At 38.8% G+C, this 24,273-nt stretch overlaps 1 protein-coding gene across 10 annotated transcripts in view; it reads left to right on the forward strand.

The window, feature by feature from the left end:
- LOC138761815 (E3 ubiquitin-protein ligase HECW2-like) overlaps positions 1-24,273 on the forward strand; it is a 333,777-nt gene that overhangs the window by 198,791 nt on the left and 110,713 nt on the right. For all 10 annotated transcript variants that reach the window (XM_069934590.1, XM_069934589.1, XM_069934588.1 and 7 more), the window contains 4 exons: positions 9,309-9,403; positions 17,242-17,317; positions 19,110-19,279; positions 19,396-19,538. In XM_069934590.1, coding sequence (XP_069790691.1) covers positions 9,309-9,403; positions 17,242-17,317; positions 19,110-19,279; positions 19,396-19,538 — 484 coding nt within the window. The remainder of the gene's footprint in view (positions 1-9,308; positions 9,404-17,241; positions 17,318-19,109; positions 19,280-19,395; positions 19,539-24,273) is intronic.

The following is a 24,273-nucleotide window of genomic DNA, read 5'->3' on the forward strand; positions in this document are numbered from 1 at the left end:
TCCTTGATGACGTGGTTTCATTCAGTGCATGTGAATAACTACTGAGCTCAATGCTCTTGAATCAACCAATAAGGTTGTAATTTGGAGGAGAATTATATTGGATTGGTTATGAGCAAACATTAGTATAAATTCATGTGCTTGAAGAGTTAAAAGGCCCAACATGCTCGACAGTTTAGAAGAATCATGAACCAGTTTGAGGAAAAGGAAGGAAGGGGCTTCTTGTTGCAATGCATTGCAAATGATAGTGCAGCAGGCAGTAATTATGTGGTAAATTCCTTGCTGTTGTTTGGCAATGGGAGAAGGAATTGGCATTGGTAATTGGAGGCAATGCCTGAAATCTTTGACCATGTTTGTAAATGTTGGCGAGTAAGATTCTGTCTTGCTTTCAGTCCACAAGAAGCACGATCCAGTGAGCTCATTTGTTTCCCATGGGTTGCCATGCCACTTTCTCAAGTATTTAAAATAATCTAACTTCTTTTATAGATTAGGTGTTTCAGAGTTTTTGTGTTCATGCTAAAATATAAATGTAATAAACCTATGGAGTTGTAAATAGAATTATGGATCCTATTTCTCCAATTAGCCTTACCTCTAACACAATATCTCCCAAACTGGGTTCTGTGGAATAAATGGGTAGCAATAACTAAAACTTGGAATAACTGTTTTTATTTGAATTACTTTTTACCTGTGTCTTTAAATTGCTGTGTTTCTGCGATGGCAGCAAACGGACTTCTCAATGCCAACAAACCAAAATGGCGTCTTGAGGCCTGATGTCAGCAGTGCGGACTTCAGGTCTCAAGATGCTATTTTCTTTTTTTATATTTTATTTTTGATTTTTTTCATAAATATACATATTAAAATGTTCAATATCACAATATATTAAACTTTTTATTACAAACAAAAGGAAAGTCTCTCCTTCCTTCCCCCCCCCCCTTCCATACATATGAATCCACACACTGTTAGAGCTTACATATTTTTAAAATATATTGAATACATTTGGGAAACCATAAATATCTATATAATAGTTGCATTTATAGTATCTTTTCCTTTTTTATTACTGTATTTGGGCCCCTATGTGGTCCAGGTATGGCTGCCAGATCTTTACAAATGTGTAATATTTATTTTTTTAATTATATGTGATTTTTTTTTTCTCCCATAGGTATACAGCAGTCCATCGTGCTACAGACAAAATGAAAATTGATATTTGGTCAATTTATTGCTTATTTTCATAAAATTACCAAGTAGATACAGCTCTGGGAGGCCACTCCTGTTAAGCTGGTTAATTTTTCTGTGATGTCTTGCCAAAATGGCTTCATCTTTACGCATGTCCACGTAACATGTAAAAAAGTTCCTGTTTCAGTCCCACATCTGAAACACATTTATGTAATTTCTGTGGGGTAAGATATAATTGGTGTAAAAAATTATACTGAACCAATTCATATCTTGTATTTATAATTGATGTCATGCTGTCCTTACACCAATCTGACCAGCTTCTTTCTGAAATCATCACACCCAAGTCCGACTCCCATCTTTCCCTGGTTTTGCACTTTTGCTCTGGAGGGCATAGTACATGTTATAAATTTGAATGTATTCCCCATTCCATTTCATTAATTTCAGGTGGGGTCAATGTTGGTCCCCATCTTTCTCTTAAGAATGATCTAAGATGGAGAAAACAGAAGAAAGTCCCATTGGCCACTCCGTATTTAGGTTGGAATTGTTTGAAGGACACAAGAATTCCTTCTGTGTAGCAGTTTTCAACATAGCTTATGCTTTTATCATATCACAAATTTAATATTCTATTGCCTATACTCATAGGCAATAATACATTTTATACCTTGATGCTTTTATTGATAAGATGCTATTTTCAACCAATGAGATTCGGATTTTTTTTTGGCGCAAGGCTGGCCAAATTTTCAATTCCATGTGTGCAGTACTGTATTAAGAACCATGGACTGTTGACTTAAAAAAGAACATAGGAGACAGGATAATTAATCTGAAGCAAGTACTGAGGTACCACTGTTTTTTCAATAAGATTCTTGCATGATGCTCTGACTGATTATGTTGTGTTTGTATTGTACATAGATATGATGTTGGGACATAAAATGTGGCAGTTTTTTTTAGTGTAGGTCACATACAAACACTTCAAAACAGATCTCATTTAAAATACTGGAGCTCTGCTCAAGCCAGACATCCCGGTTCCAAATACCTTCCCAAAGCTTTGAGGAGTGCCCAAGGGACTTCACTAATGGATTGTTGTTTTGAAAAGCAACAGATGAAAGAACTTGGAGGATTCAGTTTGGAGTCGCAGGTTGTCTGAGTGGAGGTTGCTGTTCTAAGAGGATCATGTGGTTTTGCAAGCAGAGAGAGAAAAAAAACAGGCTTTTCTCTGCTTGAGAGAGAGAGAATTCAGTTCAGCAGCAGCTGGAACTGGAACAGGACAAGCTGGAAAGCTTGTGGAAAAACCCCATTTTGAAGACTGTTTGTGAGTGCTTAGTTCAGCCTAGACAAAGGCCTTGTGGTCCATACAAGAGGAGAGGACTGGCTGCGTAATGTTTCACTTGAAATAAGAGAAACAAAAAGGAATTCTGTGGTGACCTGAAAGAAAGAGGTTATCATCTGGAAAACCCTGATGGGCAAGTTTCTTCGGCAAGACACTGATGTAGCTGATTACAAGGGATCAGTTTGTCCAGGAACAACAAGTCTCTCTCTGAAAACTGACAAGAACCTTCCTGAGCGGTAACCATTTACCTTTCAAGCACCAAAGCCTGATGAACTTCATAAATGTTAAATTCAGTGCACAGTATAAGAATTTCCTGCAACCAGTGAACTTAGAGGAATGAGAAGTGAGATTGGACTGTGAATTAAAGAACTTTTCTTAATGTATACACACACATTACATACATGAGCATTTAGAATTAGAAGGGGGTTAAGTTAGGTTAGTTAAGTTAATAGTTATAAATTAGTTTTGACAAAAGACAAAGGAGGAAACACCCAACCCCAACCAACCAATTTTCCCCTGCAACCGTTGCAACCGTGTCTGCCTGTCCCGCATCGGACTTGTCAGCCACAAATGAGCCTGCAGCTGACGTGGACATTTACCCCCTCCATAAATCTTCGTCCGCGAAGCCAAGCCAAAGAAAAAGATAAATTAGTTTGATCCTGTTTTCATGTTTAAAGATATTTAAAAGCAATTTTTGTTTAAGTAACCATTTGTCTTGGTGAATATCTATTGCTGCTGGGTTTTGGGGTCCTCTGGACTCGTAACATTTTGGGGACTCATCCTCTTGGATTGAAAATTGCAGTTTTGCAATCTTAAACTTTTTGGAGTTATTGTAATTTATTAGCTAATTGGTTTTCAAGCTAATTTAAAGCTTGTGTGTGTGGAAAAACCGCAGCAATGGACGTTAGTACATTTTTGTCACAACCAACACCTGCAGAGCAAGAGAAAAGAGAAACTGATAGTTATTTCTAAGGCATTAAAGCCTACTGAAGTCCAGCATTGGATGAGGAAAATACAAATACAGAGGATTATAGTGAAATATAATAGTGAAATATAGGGAAAATTTATTGAGAAAGACTTGGATAATTTTCCGGAGGATAGATCTTTTGAATTGGAATTGGAGAAATTGAGGGTGGGAGAAAAACAGAGGGTATTGGAAGAAAAAGAGAAATGGAACTTTGAGTTACAGAAAAAACAATGAGAAGCTGAAAAACAATGAGAGGAAGCTGAAAAACAACGAGAATCTGAAAAGTAGAGGGAGGATGATGAAAGCCAAAGAAAATATGACTGGGAAAAGACTGACTTAAGGGACAAAGCTGTAAGTGAACAGGAGATTAAAAAATTGGCTTGTGGATATGACTTGAAGGGTGGCGCAGTGGATGTTTAGAAGTGGCACATCTAAATGATTAAGGTCAGTACAGTCATATTTACCTTGGTGGGGAATCATCGCATGGATGAAGGGGGTGCCTGCTGAAAACGGGTGGGAAGGGTGGTGAGTGCTGTTGTGAACGGGGGAGGGGGTGTTGGGGTTTCTGTATATATTAAACACAGTGAAACGCCGATTTAGCGCGACCCTTCTTTTTTCGTGATGCGATTTTTTTTTTTGGACCCCAACTATTGTACTATAATGGGGTTCCACTGTATTTCTACTTTATTGCTATTTCCAGACTTCATGAAGCCAAAGGTTGGAGGATACAATGCAATGGAAAAAGTGCAGATTAGAACATAATCTGCACTTTGCTGTGCCCCATGTAGTAAAATTATGGCTATCCTGCACAGAGAATTCACTTTCTCACAAAAGGTCATGTTCAGAATCAGAATTTATTGTCATGAACATGTCATGAAATTTGTTGTTTTGCGGCAGCATCACAATGCAAATATTTAAATAATAAATTAAAAAGTCATTTTTGAATGCTGAAGATACTCTCAAAAAGAGAACATCCACAGCGCTCTGAGGTCGAACACAATGCTAGAGAAACTCAGCAGGTCAAACACCCTTCTTCATTTAGCAAAGATTAAGATACATAACTAACGTTTTGAACGTTGATATCTTGATGAAGGGCTCAAGCACGAAAGGTCAGTCATATATCTTTATCTTTCCTAATTAAAGGACACTGTTTGACCTGCTGAGTTTCTCCAGTATTGTGCTTTTACTTGAACCACGGTGTCTGCAGACTTTCATGTTTTACCTCTAAGGTGGAAAACTTCATCACGATCACTTTTCATCTGGACTTTTGTGTGATCTCCTTCTCCACAGGAGTGGATCTTGATATGTTCTCCATGATAAGGCAAGAGGCAGATGAATTAAGCCTGCTGCTCAGCTAAAGGGTTGTCAAAAGCTTAAAACATTTTGATGGGGCTTGGGTTATGGTATTTTGGGCAAGTTGCCTGAGCACTTCTTGGTGAGGCATATAACACAGCGAGAGCTCTTTCAGCCAAGTTTACTTCAAATGTACTGAATTAGGCAAGCAGGCCAACTTCAGTTAAAGTCTGGGAGAAGTGTTGCTGTTCAGTCAGGAAAAAATGGGAAGGGTCAGGCATGGACTGGTAAATTCTTGTCCTCGCACCTCCTATTTGCTTCCTGCTTTTGAAGAGGGTTTCGGGTTAGACTGTTCACATCAAACCATGGCCAAATAGGTCAGTGTTTCAGTGAATGAAAATGTGTGTGGGTTCTGATGATGTTATCCAGACTGAATATGTACTGTGTACCCAGGATCTTGAGTCCCAAATAGAATAGTAGTGCATAATGTGACAACAAGAAAGAGACAGCAGGCTCTCGAACCAAATTTTGAATACTGTGGCTACAAGAGATGTTTAGAACTCAAATCAAGTCACCTTTATTTATCGTTCATACCATCCTTGCACGGTCAATCATTTCTCCAAGACCACGGAGCATATTTACATAAATATATTTTAATAGAAGTTAAAGACATTAAAATATTAAGACTTCTACAGTAACAGTCCACGGTACTGTTTTAATTGCAAGTGACTCACTTTCTGACACTCCAGGGCTTTACTTTTTCATAGCAGCTTGCGTGGGATTGGGGGTTGTGGTTGGTGCCGGCGATCATTTAAAATGATTGGGAGGAATGTTGGAGAAATGCCTTTGTTTAAGTGTGAGTTGAACTGGACAATAGCTAAACTGAAGCTGGTGTAGATTTCATTTGCTGAACATTGTGGACAAAAGATGATGCAGCATCCATTGGAAGTTGAAGACAATGCTGAAAACCAGACAGAGAGGCTTGAATAAAAAGATGGGGGTTGGATAGGGGTAGAGGAACACAAGCTAACAGGCAAGAGATAATCGGTGGATAAGGGTGGGAGAATGAAGCATAGATGTGGTGGGTAAAGGTGAAGAAAAATAGCTCTGTGATAGGAGAAGGAAGGGATGGACAGCTGGAATCAGAATTTATTGTCAAGATCAAGTCATGAAATTCGGTGTTTTGTGGCAGCAACACAGTGCAAACATATGATGTTACTATAAAAATAAATAAATAATAGAACACGAAAAGTAAGGCCGTGTCTTTGGTTCATTGATTGTTCAGGAATCTGATGGCACCAGGGAAGAAGCTGTCCTTGTGCTGTTGAGTGCTCGTCTTTAGGCTCCTGTACCTTTTTCCTGATTGTAGCAGAGTAGAGGGCATGGCCTGAGTGGTGGGGGTCTTTGAAGATAGAGGCTGCTTTTTTAAGACACCACCTCATGTCGATGTCCTCGAAGGAGTGAAATCTGGTAGTTGTGATGGCTCGAGCAAGGACAGAGTGAAGGTGATCAATGAATTGACCTCCCAGTCTGCATCCAGTTTCTCCGATGTAGTGGAGGCCTCATTTTTTTCATCATATTGTTTTCCTAAGTACAGATAGTCACCAATTTACATTGATCTGACTTGCAAATTTTAGAAGTTATGATGAGTTGAATCTGTACTTTCGATTCTGAGTTTCGTTGTGTCACCGTGCTTGCGATATGCGGCACACTACTCTCGTGTGATTCTGGGCAATGGCAGCATCCTCTCATGCAATGCTGACTCAACCAAGTTTGCAGTCTCTGTATTCAACACTCAACATGTTGTATTCAACATGTAATTATAAAAAATGGTAAATGCAGTGTTTTTTGAGTTACAATTTTTTGACTTCGAGTGCTGGAATGAAACTCCATCATAAGTTGAGGACTACCTAGTGTATTGCAACCGACAATAATACAGATTGTTGATAATTTCTTCAATCAGTTTGTTTGGATCCTCATTGAACTCTTCCCTTGATACCAGATACAGTGTCCTCCATAATGTTTTGGACGAACAAACTTTTTTCATTTATTTGTCTCTGTGTTCCACAATTTAAATTTGTCATCAAACGATTCATGTGATTAAGGTGCACATTCTGGATTTTATTCAAGGACATTTATATACATTTTGGTTTGACCATGTAGAAATTACAGCACTTTTTATTCATAATCTCCTCATTTCAGGGCACCATAATGTTTGGGATATTCGGCTTCACAGGGATTTGTGTCTACTCAGGTATGTTTAGTTGTTGCATTAGTGCAGGTATAAGAGCTAGGCTTGCTTTTAAGCTTTTGATTATTTTTGGAGTTTGTAGTTGCCATTTTTTTAACACGAGGACCAGAGTTGTGCCAATGAAAGTCAAAGAGGCCTTTGTGAGGCTGAAAAACAAGAATAAAACAATAAAAGACATCACCTAAACCTTAGGATTACCAAAATCAACTGTTTGGAACGTCATTAAGAAGAAAACATAAAGCTCAGTAATCACAAAGGGAGTGGAAGGCCAAGGAAGATCTCCACTGTTGATGACAGAAGAATTCTCATCATGATGAAGAAAAATCTCCAAACGCCTGTCTAACAGATAGAAAGACTCTTCAGGAGGCAGGTATGGATGTGTCAATTACTGTCTGCAGATGACTTCATGAACAGAAATACAGAGGCTACACTGCAAGATGCAAACCACTAGTTTGGTACAGAAACAGATGGTCCAATTACAGTTTGCCAAGAAGTATTTAAAAGAGTCAGCAGAATTTTTGAAAAGGTCTTGTGGACAGATGAGACCAAGATTAAGGTATCATGGTAATGGCAAGAGCCAAGTGTGGAGGTGTAAAGAAACTACCCAAGATCCAAAGCATGCCACCTCATCTGAGAAACATGGTGATGGGGGTGTTATGGCCTGGACTTGTTTGGTTGCCACAGGTACTGGTGCACTTATCTTCAATGATGATGGAACTGCTGATGGCAGTAACAAAATGAATTCTGAGGTGTGGAGAAACATCTGCTCAAGTTTGAGCATATGCCTCCAACCTCATTGGATGACACTTCATCTTGCATTGAGACAATGGTCCCAAACATACTGCAAAAGTATCAGCTTTTCAAAGGAAAAAAACTGGAAAATTCTTGAATAGCCAAGTCTGCCACCCAATCTAAATCCAATTGAGCATGCCTGACAAGAAAGCTTAAGGGACCAAGCCCCCGAAACAAGCAGGAACTGAAGGTAGCTACAGTAGAGGCCTGACAGAGCATACACAAAAGATACTCAGTACCTGGTGATATCCATGAATCACAGACTTCAAGCAGACATTGTATGCAACAAAGTACTAAACATGACTAATATATGTATCATTGCTGTTTCCTAAATATTATGGTGTCCTGAAATGAGGGGACTATGTATAAAGAGTACTGTAATTTCTCCATGTACACAAACTAACATGTACATCAATATAAGATCATAAGGTATAACCGTTTAATATAATCTGGAATGTGCACTTTAATCACATGTGAATTGTTTGATTGCATATTTAAAACTGTGAAGCACAGGGGCAAATAAAGGAAAAAAAAATGTCTTTTTCCCAAACATTATGGAGGGCATTGAAATTGGTATAAATGAATTCTGCTACTATTTAATGGAGATATCTCTCCTGCTGGTGTGTTTTGTTTAAAAAAAACCTCAGTAAATGTATAAATACTGACAGAATACTGACAGGCATTATGTTACATATAATGTACATGTACACAGAACATAATATAAATAGAAAATACCTGTTGGAGGCCTGTTGTGATCATATTAGATATTTTCAATATATGTTGCTATGGAGAAACATTTGACATTATATTATACTCTTATTACAATTGTTTTAAGGAATTATTAATTAGTGGCAAAAGTGTGGGCCAATTTCTGCATCACTTCTCAGGAAAGCTTTTGAACTGCACAACCGGTTATAACACGATGAGGCATTGGACTTGCCGCCAGGAACAAGTACTGGATCTTGGGCTGCCACGAGGTGCGAGGACAATCGGTTTCCTAATATTTAATTTGTGTTTTAATTTCAGCTAAAACTACAGTGATTTGTTGAAACCCCAATTTAGTGCAACCCCGCTTTTTTCACAAAGCAATTTTTTTTGGACTCAATCGATTGTGTTATAACAGGATTCCACTGTATCCATGCTTGGTGATACACTGTATTTTCCAAACTTGCTTCACCATCGTATGTGACTAGGACCTAAAGCCCCCACAATCCCCAAGGTGTAAAATTGATATTCCATTGACATCAGTAAGAACAATGTTGGATGCGAGAGGCCTTAAAGGTAAGGGGAAGAGTTTCACCCAGCTCAAGGGGAGATGGTCACATGGAGTTGTAGCAGTAGTGTTAAGCAGATCCCATTGTCTACAACTTGCAACTTCTTCTGAAACAATGGCAAATTACATTGCTATTGTTGAAATTTGTAAAGCCGATCCTAAAGTTTAAAAAATTTGTATTATTCTTCTTTAATCATTTAAAATTTATCCACATTTCTTTCTCTTTGGTCCTCAGCTGAAACTAAAATCTGCTTTAAATACTACCATGGTGTAAGTGGAGCATTGCGAGCCACCACCCCATGCTTGACTGTTAAAAACCCAGCTACTGTGGTAAGTTGGATGTTTTTATGTGGTTTGATTCAATATTTTAAATGTTTTGTTTGAGATCTACTTCCTGATAAATTTCAATGATCCAACAGGTTGACCAATTGGAGAACCTAGTTTTCATTGTCAGATGGCAGTTGGCTTAATCTTGTTGAAAAATATTACTGTAAGAGCATGAAATAAGTTTCTGATTATTGTTATTTATTCACATGATAAGAGATGAGCTTATTGTCATACACATAAGTGCAAAAAATAAATGCCCACAGGTACGTCAAATACTCAAATTTTTAAAAAAAGTATAAATTGCCACCAGAGAGAATAAAAATAAATATGAAAGAATAGATAAATAATTACAATTGTGATTAAGTGCAAAAAGTGATGTTACAATAGTGAAGACAGCTCTTTTATCCTGGAGTACTGTTCTGATTAGGGGAGTACAAGGAGATTCAATTGTGTAATGGTTGAAGAAAAACACTGTTCTTAAGCCTCAGGGTGTTGTACTTAATGCTTCTGTTCTCTGTTCTCGCTGCTGCCATTAGAACAAACGTATAGGTGCCACAAGACTCATAATACATGGTTCAGGAATAGTTGTTACTTCTCCACGATTAGACTCTGAAACACCAAACCCATTACCGACTCTCACTTTGCACATAATTTATTGTTGAATATTTATTTTCTGGATTGCACAGTCCGTTTCTTTGCATTTCTTTCTTTGTTTACATTTCCCTCTTTTGTACATGTATCTTTACTTGAGCTCAGCTTTTTGCACTTGTGATAAGTAGAAAATCTCCCTGACCTGCAGGTAAGAGATCTGGGGTTTGTATATGATGTCATGTACGATGTCTGACAACAAATCTGAACTTTGACATTTCTGCCTGGAGGCAGCAGTGAGAAAAGATTGTGACCAACATGATTGGGGGGGGGGGGGTCCTTTATGATGTTGGCTGCCTTCTTGAGACAGTGTCTCACATGGATATTTTCAAAGTATGGAAGGCTGGTGACCGTGATGGGTTTGGCTAGGTTTGACCCTTTTTGCAGCCTTCTATGTTCCTTGACACAACTTTACCAAATAGCCCATGATGCAACCAGTCAGTATACTTTCCTCGGTGCACCTGTAGAGGTCTTATAGCGTTATCTGGTGACGTATCATATTTCTTCAGACTCCTTAGAAAGTGAAGGTAATCATGCGCCTTCTCAGTGGCCTCGAGTGCTGGCCTGATATGTGTATGCCCAGGGACCTGAACTGCAAACCCTCTCCACTGCCATCCTGCCTATAAAGACGGATGATTGGTCCCTTGGACTCCCCTTCCTGAAGTCAACAATAAGATTCTTAGTCTTACTGTAGAAATGAGCCACAGGAGGTTCACAAGGTTGATATGGGGGTTAGCCCATGAGGAGAGACTGAGTTGCCTGGAACTTTAATCACTAGAATTCAGATATTGAGAAGGGATATTATAGAAACATAAAATTATAATAAGGATATACCAGATGAAATTTGTTTCTACTGTCTCGAAAAAGGAGTTATACCCTTGAGATTTGTGGAAGTAGATTTAGGATGAAAATGAGGAATAATCCCTTTCCTCAGTAAATTTGTTGTATTTTCTGCCTAAGGAAGCAGCCGAGGCTCCCTCATTAAATATATTTAAGACATAGATTTTTGCATGGAAGAGAAATTAAAGGCTATAGGGAAAAGGCGCAGGGTGGAGCTAAATCCATGGCCAGATCAGCCATGATTTATTGAATGACAGAGCAGGCTCGACGAGCCAGATGGCCAACTCCTAACTCCTATTTCTTATGCTGCGTTTAGAGCACTTTCCCACTCCACCCAAACCATAACATGACCACAAGGCCACTAAAGGTCTGTCTGCTCTATTGAAACCGGCCAACTGTGAATATTTATTTTTGATCATTTTTTTCCTCTTTATTTTATATTTATTATCTTTTATTCTATTCCTGGTATTCTATGTGTACTCATTCTTAAATTGTCAATAGTGTGTTTATGTAATTGGGAAGCTGCAACAGGTAAGGCTTTTTTATTGTATTTGTATATATTAACAATAAGCTAATTCATTCAGCTTTTTTATTGAACTGGCCACAGGAAAGTCCATGTGCTAACAAACTGCGCTGGTGCTCATTTAGTAATGTAATAATTTTTGATGGCCCAGCAAGTTTCCCCGGCAGTTTTTTTGATCCAGATTCCAACATCTGTCATCTCTTATGTCCTCGATAATTGTTGTTGATTAACAATCAGATTTTTTCCCAAAAGTTTACAATTAAAAGTGTTAGTTCTTGCATCTTCATGTTCTTAATTGTTTTATATTTTAAAAATCTTATTTTTCTTTCTCTTGCTATGATGTTTATTTTCCTTTCACTTTGTGTCTGCTTTCTCAGAGAATACATTCACCTTGCTCCCCTCTAATCCTTCTAATGTTTATTTCCCATTCCTCAAAGTGATTGTTGAAGAGATAGTTAATTCTGTTGTATTGTGCTGCAATTGCAATTGTGTATCAAAGCTGGCAGAGAAGCTTGTGGGTGTGATTTTATTTCATCTGAATAATGCAGGAAGAGAACTTTGAAGAATGATTTACCGATGCACCTTCTGAACTATTGTTCTGACATGACAAGCTTTTGATTGTCTGTGATTTATGCAGATGAACTGTGACATCTCAATTGTATTTTTCATTGCTGAATAGTGAATGTTATTGATATTCACAGCATTAGACCCAAATGCTGGTGATTTTTGCTGGCAGCAGTTGACTGAGTCTCGACAGTGAGACCACCCTTCAAGAGAAGTTGCAGTTAATTCTTGGTGGTGGAAGGACCTTGGTCTTCCGCATGCTTCCACATATATCCTGCATTACTTAAGCTTTAATTGTGCCTCCTCCTCATCCAGTACTGGGAAATTCATTGGACCATTTTGGGAATGAAAATATATTTATTAAAAAAAAGAAAAACTGTGCACACACCAGTATAACTTTTAATGTGGTTCTTATAATTTTGAATTTTGCCTGCCTTCCCCAAGAATAGAAACCAGAGTATTTGCAGACTGCGGTTGCATCCAGCTTTGTAGTAGCTGTTGAAGCACAAGATGAAGTGTCTGAAAAGATGAAGCCATTATCTTGCAATTTAAATGCATCTACCTGTGTCTGTCAGCTACTTCTGAGCTCCAGCAGATGTGACACTGGAACATGTATGGATGATTAATAACCATTTAATTGATTTGCTCCTTATTTGGTCATCCAGATATTGAATGATACACTCGAGGAAAGTGTATTACTAGCTTGTTTGGCAACGGAGGATGGGAGTATTGAATCTGGCAAACAGCATGTAATGAACAAGCAGGGGTCAGTGAGTGAGAATATTGTGTGGGGACTGAAAAAGGGTGTCTACAATATCTTAAAATGGTCTTTTTAAAATAACAATAAAAAGGCTAGTTTTTCAACGTTGTCCTTTCACTCCCATCACTCTGCACCCTCACTCGGATGTATCATCTTCCTCTGCATTCTGTTATTTCTACAGTCAAAACAGTTGACCACACTAGGTCTGGAAAAAATTCTGATTAATTTCTTGGGAATAAAATGTCTTGTAAAAAAACAGGAAAATTGAACATAACCTTTCAGTACTCAGTAATGTTGGCAGTAATTACAGGGTGTGATTTTTATTGCATGCAAATAATGCAGGAAGAGAGGTTTGAAATGTTAAATATACAGTTTCCTTTATTCCATCCTTCTCATGGTTATTTAGTAGGCTTGAAAACTTCCCTGAGGTTTAGAAAAAAAACAGAATTAATATTCTTTCTCCTCCCCACTCCACATTGCTATTGCGAGTTGATATGTTATTAGACCATTTGCTAAGTAAGATTCAGTATTGGATACTTTTTTATTTTCTTCTATTGTGGATAAACTTTTGTTTTGCTTCATAAATGTTAATCTCTTGTCTAACTCTGGGAATTTATCAAAATTATTTCCATGTGATGATTAATGGTACATGTTTTAAGTAAATGAATTTTAATAAGTTTGAATTCATTGATGTGTACAGTTTTTTTTCTCATTCACTTTCTGTTTCAAATGATCTGATTTGCATAAAATTTGTAGCAACTCGTACCCCTAATTAGTTATGTTGATAACTGAACTCCACACAAGATGAGTCAGAATACAGGATGGAGATTTCAGCATCTGGTTGGTTGATGGCAGAACAACAATTTTGCTCTAAACATCAACAAAATTAAGGAGCCTATTGTTGATTTTTCAGAAGGGGAGGCCGAGGGATCAAACGCCTTGATCCGCATTGATGGAACAGAAGCGGAATGGGTTAGTACCTTCCAGCTCGTAGGTGTCCACATATATGAAGACATCTTCTGGAGCCAGTACATTAAGGCAACCGTAAAGAATGCAAACCAATGCCTCTACTTTCTAAGAAATTTGAGATTTGCCATGTTGTTGAATACTCTATCAAACTTCTGCAAGTGCAATGCAAGAAGTATACTGACTGGCTGCATCACAGCCTGGTTTGGTAATTTGAGTGCTTTGGAATGCCGCAGGCTGCAGAAGATTGCAAACTTAGCTAGGTTCATCACATGCTCTGACCTCCCATCCATGTGGAGCACTGCCTTCAGTAGACAGCCACCATAATAAAGGACCCCCATCAATCTGGTCACAACCTCTGACCTTCGGGCAGAAAGTTCAAGGGCAGTTTTTTTTTCCCACTGGTTATCAGGCAATTATAAACTCTTCCAAAACCACAAAAAGACCTGTCTACGCTATTGAAATGCCAGTTTTATTTCTTGCACTACTAAACTTCACTACTAAATATTTATTATCTTTCTTTTATATTACTGTTTTCTGGATAGTAACAGTAACTTAATGTACATTATTGGAGTTGGTGTTGATTTTACAAAGTGCCTGTTTGGCTGCAGTAAGTTGATATTTTGGGTATGTGTACATTGTACTTATGTGTGTGACAATAAACTCATCATTATTGCCATTGTCACATTGAAACAGCTGTTTAATGTAGCAGTTGACCAGTGGCACTCACATCCACAGTGAACTGTTTTGAGAGACTATTGTTGAAGCATATTTGTTCCTGTCTGAATGACGAAATGGATCTGATCCAATTTGCCTGCTGCAGTATAAGATCTATGGCAGATGCCATATCACTGGCTCTACACAAAGCCCTGGAACACCTGGACAGCAAAGATGAATACATCAGGATGCTGTTTATCAACTACAGTTCTGCATTCAACACCATTATCCCTTCAAATCTGATCAGCAAAGCAAACTCTCAAGACCCTACTGTGTTATTGAATCCTGGATTTCCTCACCAATGGATCACAGTCAATGTATATTGGTATGAACAGCTCCATCAGCATAGAAGCACCACTGGGCTGTGTTCTTGGCTCCCTGCTCTACTCACTTTATACTTAGGACTGTGTGGCTCAGTATGACAACGCCATCTACAAGTTTGCTGATAATACCACTGTAGTGGGCTGTAAAAAAGGGGGTGATGATTCAGCACACAAGATTGAAAACTTGGCACAAGATTGAAAACTTGGCTGAATGGTGTACTAACAACCTCGCACTCAATGGCACCAAAACCAAGGAGTCGATTGTGGATTTTAGGAAGGGAAAACCTGAGTGTACGAACCAGTGATCATTGGGGAATCGGAGGTGGAGGTGGAGAGGGTGTTACTATCTCGGAGGTGGAGAGGGTGTTACTATCTCGGAGGTGATGAAAGCACGTCATCACCTCTACTGCCTCAGGAATTTGCAGAGGTTTAGTGTGCTACCAAAAACATTGGAAAACTTCTCTAGAGTAGAGGAAAGTGTGCTGACCAACTGCATCATGGCCTGGTATGGGGGCACCAATACCCCTGAGTGGAAAACCCTGCAAAATGTAGTGGACAGACCCCAGTACATCACAGACAAAATTCTTCCCACCACTGTGAAAATCTACAGAGAACACTGGTGTCAGAGAACAGCAGCAATCATCAAGGATCCACAGCACCCAGCACATGCTCTGTTCTCATTGCTACCATCAAGAAAGCGGTGTGGTGCCACAAGTCGCGTACTTCCAGGTTCAGGACCAGTTGCTTCCTTCCCCTCCCCCACAACCAAGCGATTACTGAACCGCAAGCTCAGTCAGAGACTCATTTAAGGACTGTTACTTTGCACATTGTTTATTTCTGATTTTTTTCCCTCTGAATTATATTTCTGTCTTTTGTGTACATATCCCGAGTAGAGATATTTGCACTACCAATAAGTAGAAATTCTGTCAGGCTTGCAGAGAAAGAATCTCAGGGTTGTCTGACTTTCCACCACTGCTCACATCTAACACCTCAGTTCTCCATCAGTCAGTACTGTCTTTATCTCCTCTGGCATCTTCTGTTTTGTGTTGACATCCAAGGTCTAATTGTTTTGATTTCACATTTATTACAGCCTGATGGTCCAAAAACTATCCCTTTATTCCTTCTCATTGTTTTCTAAACTTCAACCGACTGCTCCATGCCTTATGTAACAATTGTTTATGTAGCAATTGTCTTCTGAAAATCCAAAAGTACTGTATTCATTGATTTTTGCCTTCCTTCAGCCCAGTGTTGTGCTGACCTCTGTAAACCTACTCCACGATCAATCTAATAATTTCCTCTGCCATAGTCTATAACCCCTATTTGTGAGGCACTCCCTCAAAATATTCTTGTAAGTTCATCAAACATAATTTCCCTATTTAATGCTTTTCTAAGCACTTTCTCTATAGTCATCTCAAGCATTTTATTGAGAGCACATCTTGGTTCTCTCCCATATCCTTCCATATAACTTGCAGCATAACCTATTCCTTTCTTCATAGTATTGAACGCTATTTGCACCAGATATCCCATGAGATAGTGAGTTGATCATTTGAGTCGCAAGAAAAACCAAACAAAGCAATTAACAGAGAGGGTTCCAAATTAATCTTGAAAATTGTTGATAGAGTTTGAAAAATCTCTTTTCAAAATCTCTCTAAATTTGGGAATTCCTAGAACATATGAATCAGAGAGGCTTCAAAAATTTTACATTTTCTGCATAGAAATAGAATAATTTAAATTTGGACACATTCTGTGTACCACCTTAAATTGTTATAAGCAATGTCTTGCCCAAAATGAGGAATCATTCATCAAGTTGAGAACAGAGAACCAATCTTCATCTGAAAATGTTATGTTCAAGTCTCTTCCCCAATATTTTTTGATCCCAGCCACTGGGACTGAATTTAAGACTAGTAAATTATTATAAATACATGCTAATTAAAAACAGACCAAGAGTTTTAATATTAGAAATTCACGGAAAATCCGAAAGCTTGGACTGAACAAAATGCCTAATTTATAAATATCTAAAAAAACTGCCTATTGGAAAGATTGAATTTGGCTGATAATTGTTTGAAAGAGGCAAAATTATTTTGAATGGAAAGATCCTTGAAGCTTTAAATACCTTTCTGAGCTGATTTTGGACACTGAAACCTGTGCCACCTGCTTACACCCAATTAACTGACAAACCTCTACATTTTTGGAAGAAGGGGCAAAACCAGAGCACCCAGGGAAAACTCATGAAGGTCATGGGGAAAACTTAGAAACTCCTTATGGACAGCACCAAATGTGGGTCGCTGGCACTGAAACAGCATGCCCCCAATATTGCTATCAACCTTGAATTTGGGAAAACCTAAGTAAACATAAAGACAATTGATTCGTCAATTTTGATTTAATTGAATGTATGTTTCCCATGACCTACATAGATAAATCACCCACAATGTGGCAGCTGGTGGATTTGTTCATAGCTCCTTTTAATGGAAGTTAAAATATATTGTTTATTTTCTGACAGGCTGGAGTGGATGAAATGGGGGAAGATGGATTAAATGGCCAGAACAATCGAAAACTTGTCAGATTCACGTTATCAGGTAAGAGACAACCCTTTCGGACACACTATTTGTTAGTTAAGTTCTTTTGATTAGTATTAATATCTATGTTAAACATTTTCAATTTGCATAGATGCATAGGTTTTATAAAATGAAAGGAAATAAGTGGAATGAAGTCTTTGAAGCTTATTCATTAATTATTTTTTTTTAGAAGCTCAGTTTTGCCTTTGCACAGTTGAAAAATAAATGCATGTGCACGGGATACTCTATCAATGGATTAAATATTTAATATGTTTCTACTGTTGTGTGAAGAGAAGTTAAGTATGGTTACATTTGATTCATGATAAAAATTATTTCTGTCATATTTTGTATCTTCCTTGACTCTGAAACAGCTGAAGGTACCCAGCAGGTTGAGTAGCATTTGAGAGGGGGAAAGAAATGGTTGACGTTTTGGATCGACACCCTGTATCTGGACTGATAGAGGAAAGGGAAGATAACTAGTCGAAAGAGAAGAGGGGGAGGGTTGAGACCGGGGCCAGTGGGTAATAGATGAACCAAGGAGAGGTAAGGAATGATGGAATTGGCGAATGGAGGGGTGAAATTAGGAGAAAGGCAGATGAGTGATAGATGGAAATATAGAGGAAAAGGGGCAGATGGAGCCAGGTTGCTGGATGGGTCAGGGGAGGTGGGAGGTAGATGATGTTGGAGAGGGTGGATGGGAAAGGGGGAAAAATGGGAGCACTGAGATGAAAACCAAGGTCAACACTAATTTAATGCCCTCAAAAAAAGTTCAAGAAGGAAAAAGGAGCCTTTGAACCAGGATTGAAATATGCTATTTGGCTTCAAGAAACCAGGTTGTACAAGGTATGGGATCCACTTGGGTATCTGTTTAACATTGAAAAACAACTCTCAGTGGTCTTGGGTGACATTGTAAGATTCTATTTGGGATTTCTTCAACTTTGCAAATGTGATATAAATCACAGCAAGTAATACTTCTGCAACAGTTTTAATCATTAAACTTGGTGTACCTTCGATTGACATTTGTTACATCCTACATGGTTTTTCAGTCTGTATTCCTGATTGAAGTTTTAAAGCAGTGGTTCTCAACCTTTTTCTTTCCACTCACATACCACTAAAGTAATCCCTATGCCAGCTGTGCTCTGTGATTTGTAAGAGATTGCTTAAGGTGGTATGTGAGTGGGAATGGAAGGTTGAGAATCACCGCTCTAGACTCAATTGTTACTAAAATATTTTGCTTGAGAAAAATTCTCATTGGCCCATTTACTTTGGAGTTATGAAACGGGGCACATAATGAGTCAATTAGGTATGATTAAAACAGTAGTTTTCAAACTTTTTCTTTCCACCCACACACCACGTTTTGCAATCCCTTACTAATCACAGAGCATCGATGGCATAGGGAATACTTAGTGGTATGTGAGTGGAAAGAAAAAGGTTGAGAACCACCGTTTTAAAGTATGATCATGACTTTGCAAATTAATTGACAAGTAGACATGCCAGTGTTGCTGGGTTAATAACTCTGCCTTCTGTGGATACGGCAATCTCTCCTGTTAAAAAAATGGAATTTTTTCCTGGTAAACGAGTTTGTTCATGTGAACCAACACAATTTATCAGCATTCACATGTAAAATACCTAGTTGTCCCATATAACCTGGTTTATAAGTTATATAAAGAAGATTGTTTTTTCTGATGAATCATTACTTCAGCTCATTGTCTCCCAGGGAGTCTGATACTGTTAATTAAACCCAAGCCTTGTGACCATGTGGGATCAAATCATATTTCTGTGATCCACCCTTTATTGTTGATCTTCCAAACAGATATCAGAGCTGTGGGACTCAAGAAAGGAATGTTCTTCAATCCAGATCCATATCTGAAAATGGCCATTCAGCCTGGGAAGAAGAGCACTTTCCCCATTTTTGCTCATCATGGACAAGAGAAGCGGTCAACAATAGTGGCAAACACAACAAACCCTAATTGGCAAGGAGAGGTAAAACATGTTGAAGTCATTGACATTGCACAGATACTTCTTGAACAAAGAATAACAATAAATTGTGTTTGAAATGCTCATAACATTTAATGTGGTTATTCGTTGTTGTTTTACAGAAATACTTCTTTGTGGCACTGCTCACAGATGTACTGGAAATTGACGTTAAAGACAAGTTTGCCAAGAGCCGGCCTATTATAAAGCGTTTCCTGGGGAAACTAACCATACCAGTACAGCGTCTGTTGGAGAGACATGCCACAGGGTAATATGTTATTAAACTTGAAGGAAATCTTTACTGTCAGTCCAATTCTGTTTTTCAACGGTACATTATGGAAAATGATTAATGTGGCATTGACATCACCTGTCACATGACAGTTGTAAATGTAAAACATTATTGTGTTTCCCGATCAGCCTTCTGCAAAATAGCAGGTACTGGGGAAAAAAATCTAGGACCAAAGAGAATAATTTTGTTCATTTACTTTACTTTTGATTGTCTTGTTTTTATTTTTTTTATAGATGTCTTTTCTATTGTTTTATTCTCTTCTTCACTCTTGTTCAGTTGTATACCAGCTTCCCCAACAAGAGATACTCAGCATAGTTGGGTGGCCATGAAGGGGAGGGAATGATGCTTCGAACATTTTATTGTAAGAAGGTTTTTGAAATTAATGTTTGACTTACTGGATCATTGTTAAAGGACAAAAGGGCTAGTTACAAAGAAATATTAAAGTCTTTTTTTCCATTGGAGATTTATTGTAACTTTTACTGATACTAACTTTTTATTTCCCAGTGTTATTAGATATGAATTCAGGTGTAAAGTGGCTTTGGCGACATTTGAACTGCTATGGGTTACTTGCTGAGATTTTGTGTTGAATAATAGATAAATATGCGCTCTTATCCTGTGATGAGTAAAACCTTTTGTCAGTCCACTTCTCCATATTTCTTAAATTAGTTTGCTAACATCTGTTTTTGGGGGCTTGGGAAAAAAATAATGCATTATAATTTTTGTACTGAAACCGGAACAAAAGTTGAAATGGACAAAGCCTATTGTACTGAAGAATGGAACTAGCATGGACTGCTAGTTTCAAACAATTGTGGAAATTTGATGTTCCACACTTTCCTTGTATGCTGCGAGACACGATGGAAAATTGTGCTTTCAGTGAAGATAGAGGGGAGCAGTACCTGGCATAGCACAGATTGGAGTATGTCTGTCATTGATTCTGCTGCTTGTAGTTTGCTGCTATCTTTATCCACAAAAGATTGTTAATACTGTGTGTAAATGATTTATCGACATACCCACACTCCTGTTCGGCTCCGAATCATGGGTCCTCTACCGGCACCACCTACGGCTCCTAGAACGCTTCCACCAGCGTTGTCTCCGCTCCATCCTCAACATCCATTGGAGCGCTCACATCCCTAACGTCGAGGTACTCGAGATGGCAGAGGTCGACAGCATCGAGTCCACGCTGCGGAAGATCCAGCTGCGCTGGGTGGGTCACGTCTCCAGAATGGAGGACCATCGCCTTCCCAAGATCGTATTATATGGCGAGCTCTCCACTGGCCACCGTGACAGAGGTGCACCAAAGAAAAGGTACAAGGACTGCCTAAAGAAATCTCTTGGTGCCTGCCACATTGACCACCGCCAGTGGACTGATAACGCCTCAAACCGTGCATCTTGGCGCCTCACAGTTTGGCGGGCAGCAGCCTCCTTTGAAGAAGACCGCAGAGCCCACCTCACTGACAAAAGGCAAAGGAGGAAAAACCCAACCCCAACCAACCAATTTTCCCTTGCAACCGCTGCAATCGTGTCTGCCTGTCCCGCATCGGACTGGTCAGCCACAAACGAGCCTGCAGCTGACGTGGACTTTTTTTTACCCCCTCCATAAATCTTCGTCCGCGAAGCCAAGCCAAAGAAAGAAGAAATGATTTATCTGATTTAAAGTCAAATTCAAAATGTACCCTAATATCACTTCCACTGCACTTGATTTCTCACCACAGTAATAGCTCGTTTCGTACAGAGTTACAGGAAACTGCAGATGATGGAACATGGAACAAAAAAGCCGACTGGGCCAATTCACTGAGTTGAGTAACATCAGTGGGAGATAAAGAAAGGTCAATGTTTCATGCTGGGGACTCATCATTCTCCCATTGGTGCTGAGCTCCCCAGCAGATTGATTGTTACTCTAGATACATACAGATGTAGACAGCCATTTGGTGAACCTTAGCTCATCGACACAACAAAATCCTAAAAAGCTCCATCATCAAAACCTTCTGTTGGTTAAATAATGATTCCCGATCTTTTGCTTTCATTGAGTGCCTAGAACTTCATTTTACATGTTGTGCATTTTCTAAAGAGGCATGTTTGTATCTCTATTCCCTTGGCCCACTGTTAGTTCTCAATCTGAGTTACAGTTCTGGATCTAAGTTACTCTCTTGTCAAGGAATGTAAACATTAAAAAAATATTTTATTTAAAAATTACATGTAGTAATCAAAATTGATATAATTATACAAGTTCCAGAAGAAAAAAAAAACAAAATTAAGGTTACATACATGATGGTATTCACTCCTACTCCAATCCCATCCCCCCCCCAACACAATTAACATAAAATATATTATAGCTGTATAAACATCTAGAAAAGAAGAAGAAAATATATTTTTTCGGATTGCACGGAGATATGTCATCTAACACGGATATATAAGAATTCTTCATTACAATTCAGAGGAGAATCTCGCAGGTCAAGAGGAATAGAGAGGACATTATTGCAAATTAAATCCTAATATTTGGACAGACGAGTGCTAAATTGGAATTTTTTTACAGGCCCATTTAACTCATTTACATTAATATTTACTAACTTCAATAACTTGCTCATTGACCTCCTCCTATCACCTCCCCCTGCCCCTGCAAGTCTCCTCCAATTCCAGTAAGTAATATTTCATGTAACTGTACACATCTCCTCCAGCAATCCAATAAGAAAAAGAAATACAAGTAAAGATACAAATGTTATAGAATCCCATACTTTTATATATCAATATAGTTATAAGAAAACTTGCCCCATAAGTGATGTTTAAAAGTGCGACACTACCTCACTCCATTTTACGGGTTGTGACAAAAGTCACAAAAACATACATAATCCAGCAGCAATCAGCACTCCTCCCAACTCCCTTAGTACATTTAATGCATAATAGTCTCTTCTTCTTTTCTTCTCATCGGACTCCAGACACGGCTGTAAGTAATTTTCTTTTTTTCGGAGGGATTGTAAATGGAAAGTAGAAGTATTTAAAAGTATTTTTTTTTAAATATTAATAACTTAAAACATTTTTATTCGCACATTTTTTTAAACAAATTAACCAAGGGAGTCAGGAGCCTACGTGTTGATCCTACAGCATCACGTGATTTGTCTCCCTGCCCTCCCCCCCCCCTTTAAGAAATGTAAACCTGAGATGTCTCTTTGCGGACCAGTCCTTGGCATTTAGAATTGATCTTTATGTTTCCTCACAACCACATCCAAGACTTGAATGTCTTGTATCTCAGCCCCTTCTCTTTGGTTCCATCCCTTTTCATCTCTGCTTCCTCAATTGATTTTTCTGAGCTCTCTCTTTTCCCCACCTCACTCCCCCTCCCCTTTGGTCCCATCTGGTATCTCTATAACACCATTGTTACCTCTTCTTATCAGAATCCAGCAATGACAGCCTTTGTCACCCCTTCCATCCTGTATGACTTGACTTCCTCCACATGACCCCTGTACTGTTTTGCCTTTCTCTCCTTTTGTCAAGCATCTGCTAATCCTCCATCATTCTTCACCTCTCCCTGGTCCACTTCACACTTATCTGGATTGAACGCTATCTACCACTTTTCCACCCAATTCTGCATCCTGTCTATATCTGTTGTAATTTACGACAACTTTCAAGCTACTACTTCCCCCTACTTTCTGCAGGCAAGTAAATTTTGAATCCACACTGCCAGGGTTCCATGGATCCCTTACTTCATGACTTTCTGAATGAGTCTTCCAGTGGGAACCTTGTCAAATGCCTCACTAAAATCCATGTACGTCACATCTACCACCTTACCTTTATCAATTTCTTTTTGTCACTTCCTCAAAAGCTCAGATAGGCTTGTAAGGCATGATTTACCCTCACAAAGCCTGAGACTATCCCTGAGAATACTATACTACTTTAAATGCTCATAAATCCTGTTCCTAAGAATCCTCTCCAATCATTTGCCCACCACTGACATAATGTGGTTTAACCAGTCTGTAATACCCAAGATACTCCCTGTTACCTTTTTTAAACAAGTGGACCCCATTTGCCATTCTCAAATCCTCTGGTAACTCTCTTGTGGCCAGGGAGAATTCAAAGATCATTGCCAAAGCCACAGCAATCTTTTCCTTCGCTTCCTGAGGTACATCTCATCTCGTCCCGGGGATTTGTCAATCCTAATGTTTTGAAGAAGATTCAGCACTTTCTCTCTCTTAACCTCAAGATGCTCAAGGACAAAAGCTTGTTCTATACTGACCTCATATTGACCCAGAACCTGTGCAGTGAACACTGAAGCAAAATATTCATTTAGGTCCTCCTCTATCTCCTTTTCCTCCAGGCACATTATTGCCTCCATTATCCTAAAGCGGCCCTACCTTTCTTGCTTGTCAACCTTTTGTTCTCGAATGCACAGATCGCCTTAGGGTTTTCCTTATGTTAATTCTACTTGTCAAGACCTTCCTGTTCCCACTTCCAGGTCTCCCAAGTCCTTTCTTAAGTTCATTCCTGGCCCTATAATTCTTACGATTCCTTCTTGTCCTTTGCTTCCAAAACCTTCTGTATGCTTCCTTTTTCCTCTTTTGACAACCATGGTTCCCTAATCTTACCATCTTTTCCCAGTCTTGGACAAACCCGCAAAGTGGTCCCTAAATATCCTGCACGTTTCATTTGTGCTTCCCCCCCCACCCCACACCAAGAACATCTGTTCCCAATTTACCCTCCCCAGCTCCTGCCTAATCCCATC

This window comes from Narcine bancroftii, chromosome 4 (assembly GCF_036971445.1).
Source record: "Narcine bancroftii isolate sNarBan1 chromosome 4, sNarBan1.hap1, whole genome shotgun sequence".
Classification (NCBI taxonomy): domain Eukaryota; kingdom Metazoa; phylum Chordata; class Chondrichthyes; order Torpediniformes; family Narcinidae; genus Narcine; species Narcine bancroftii.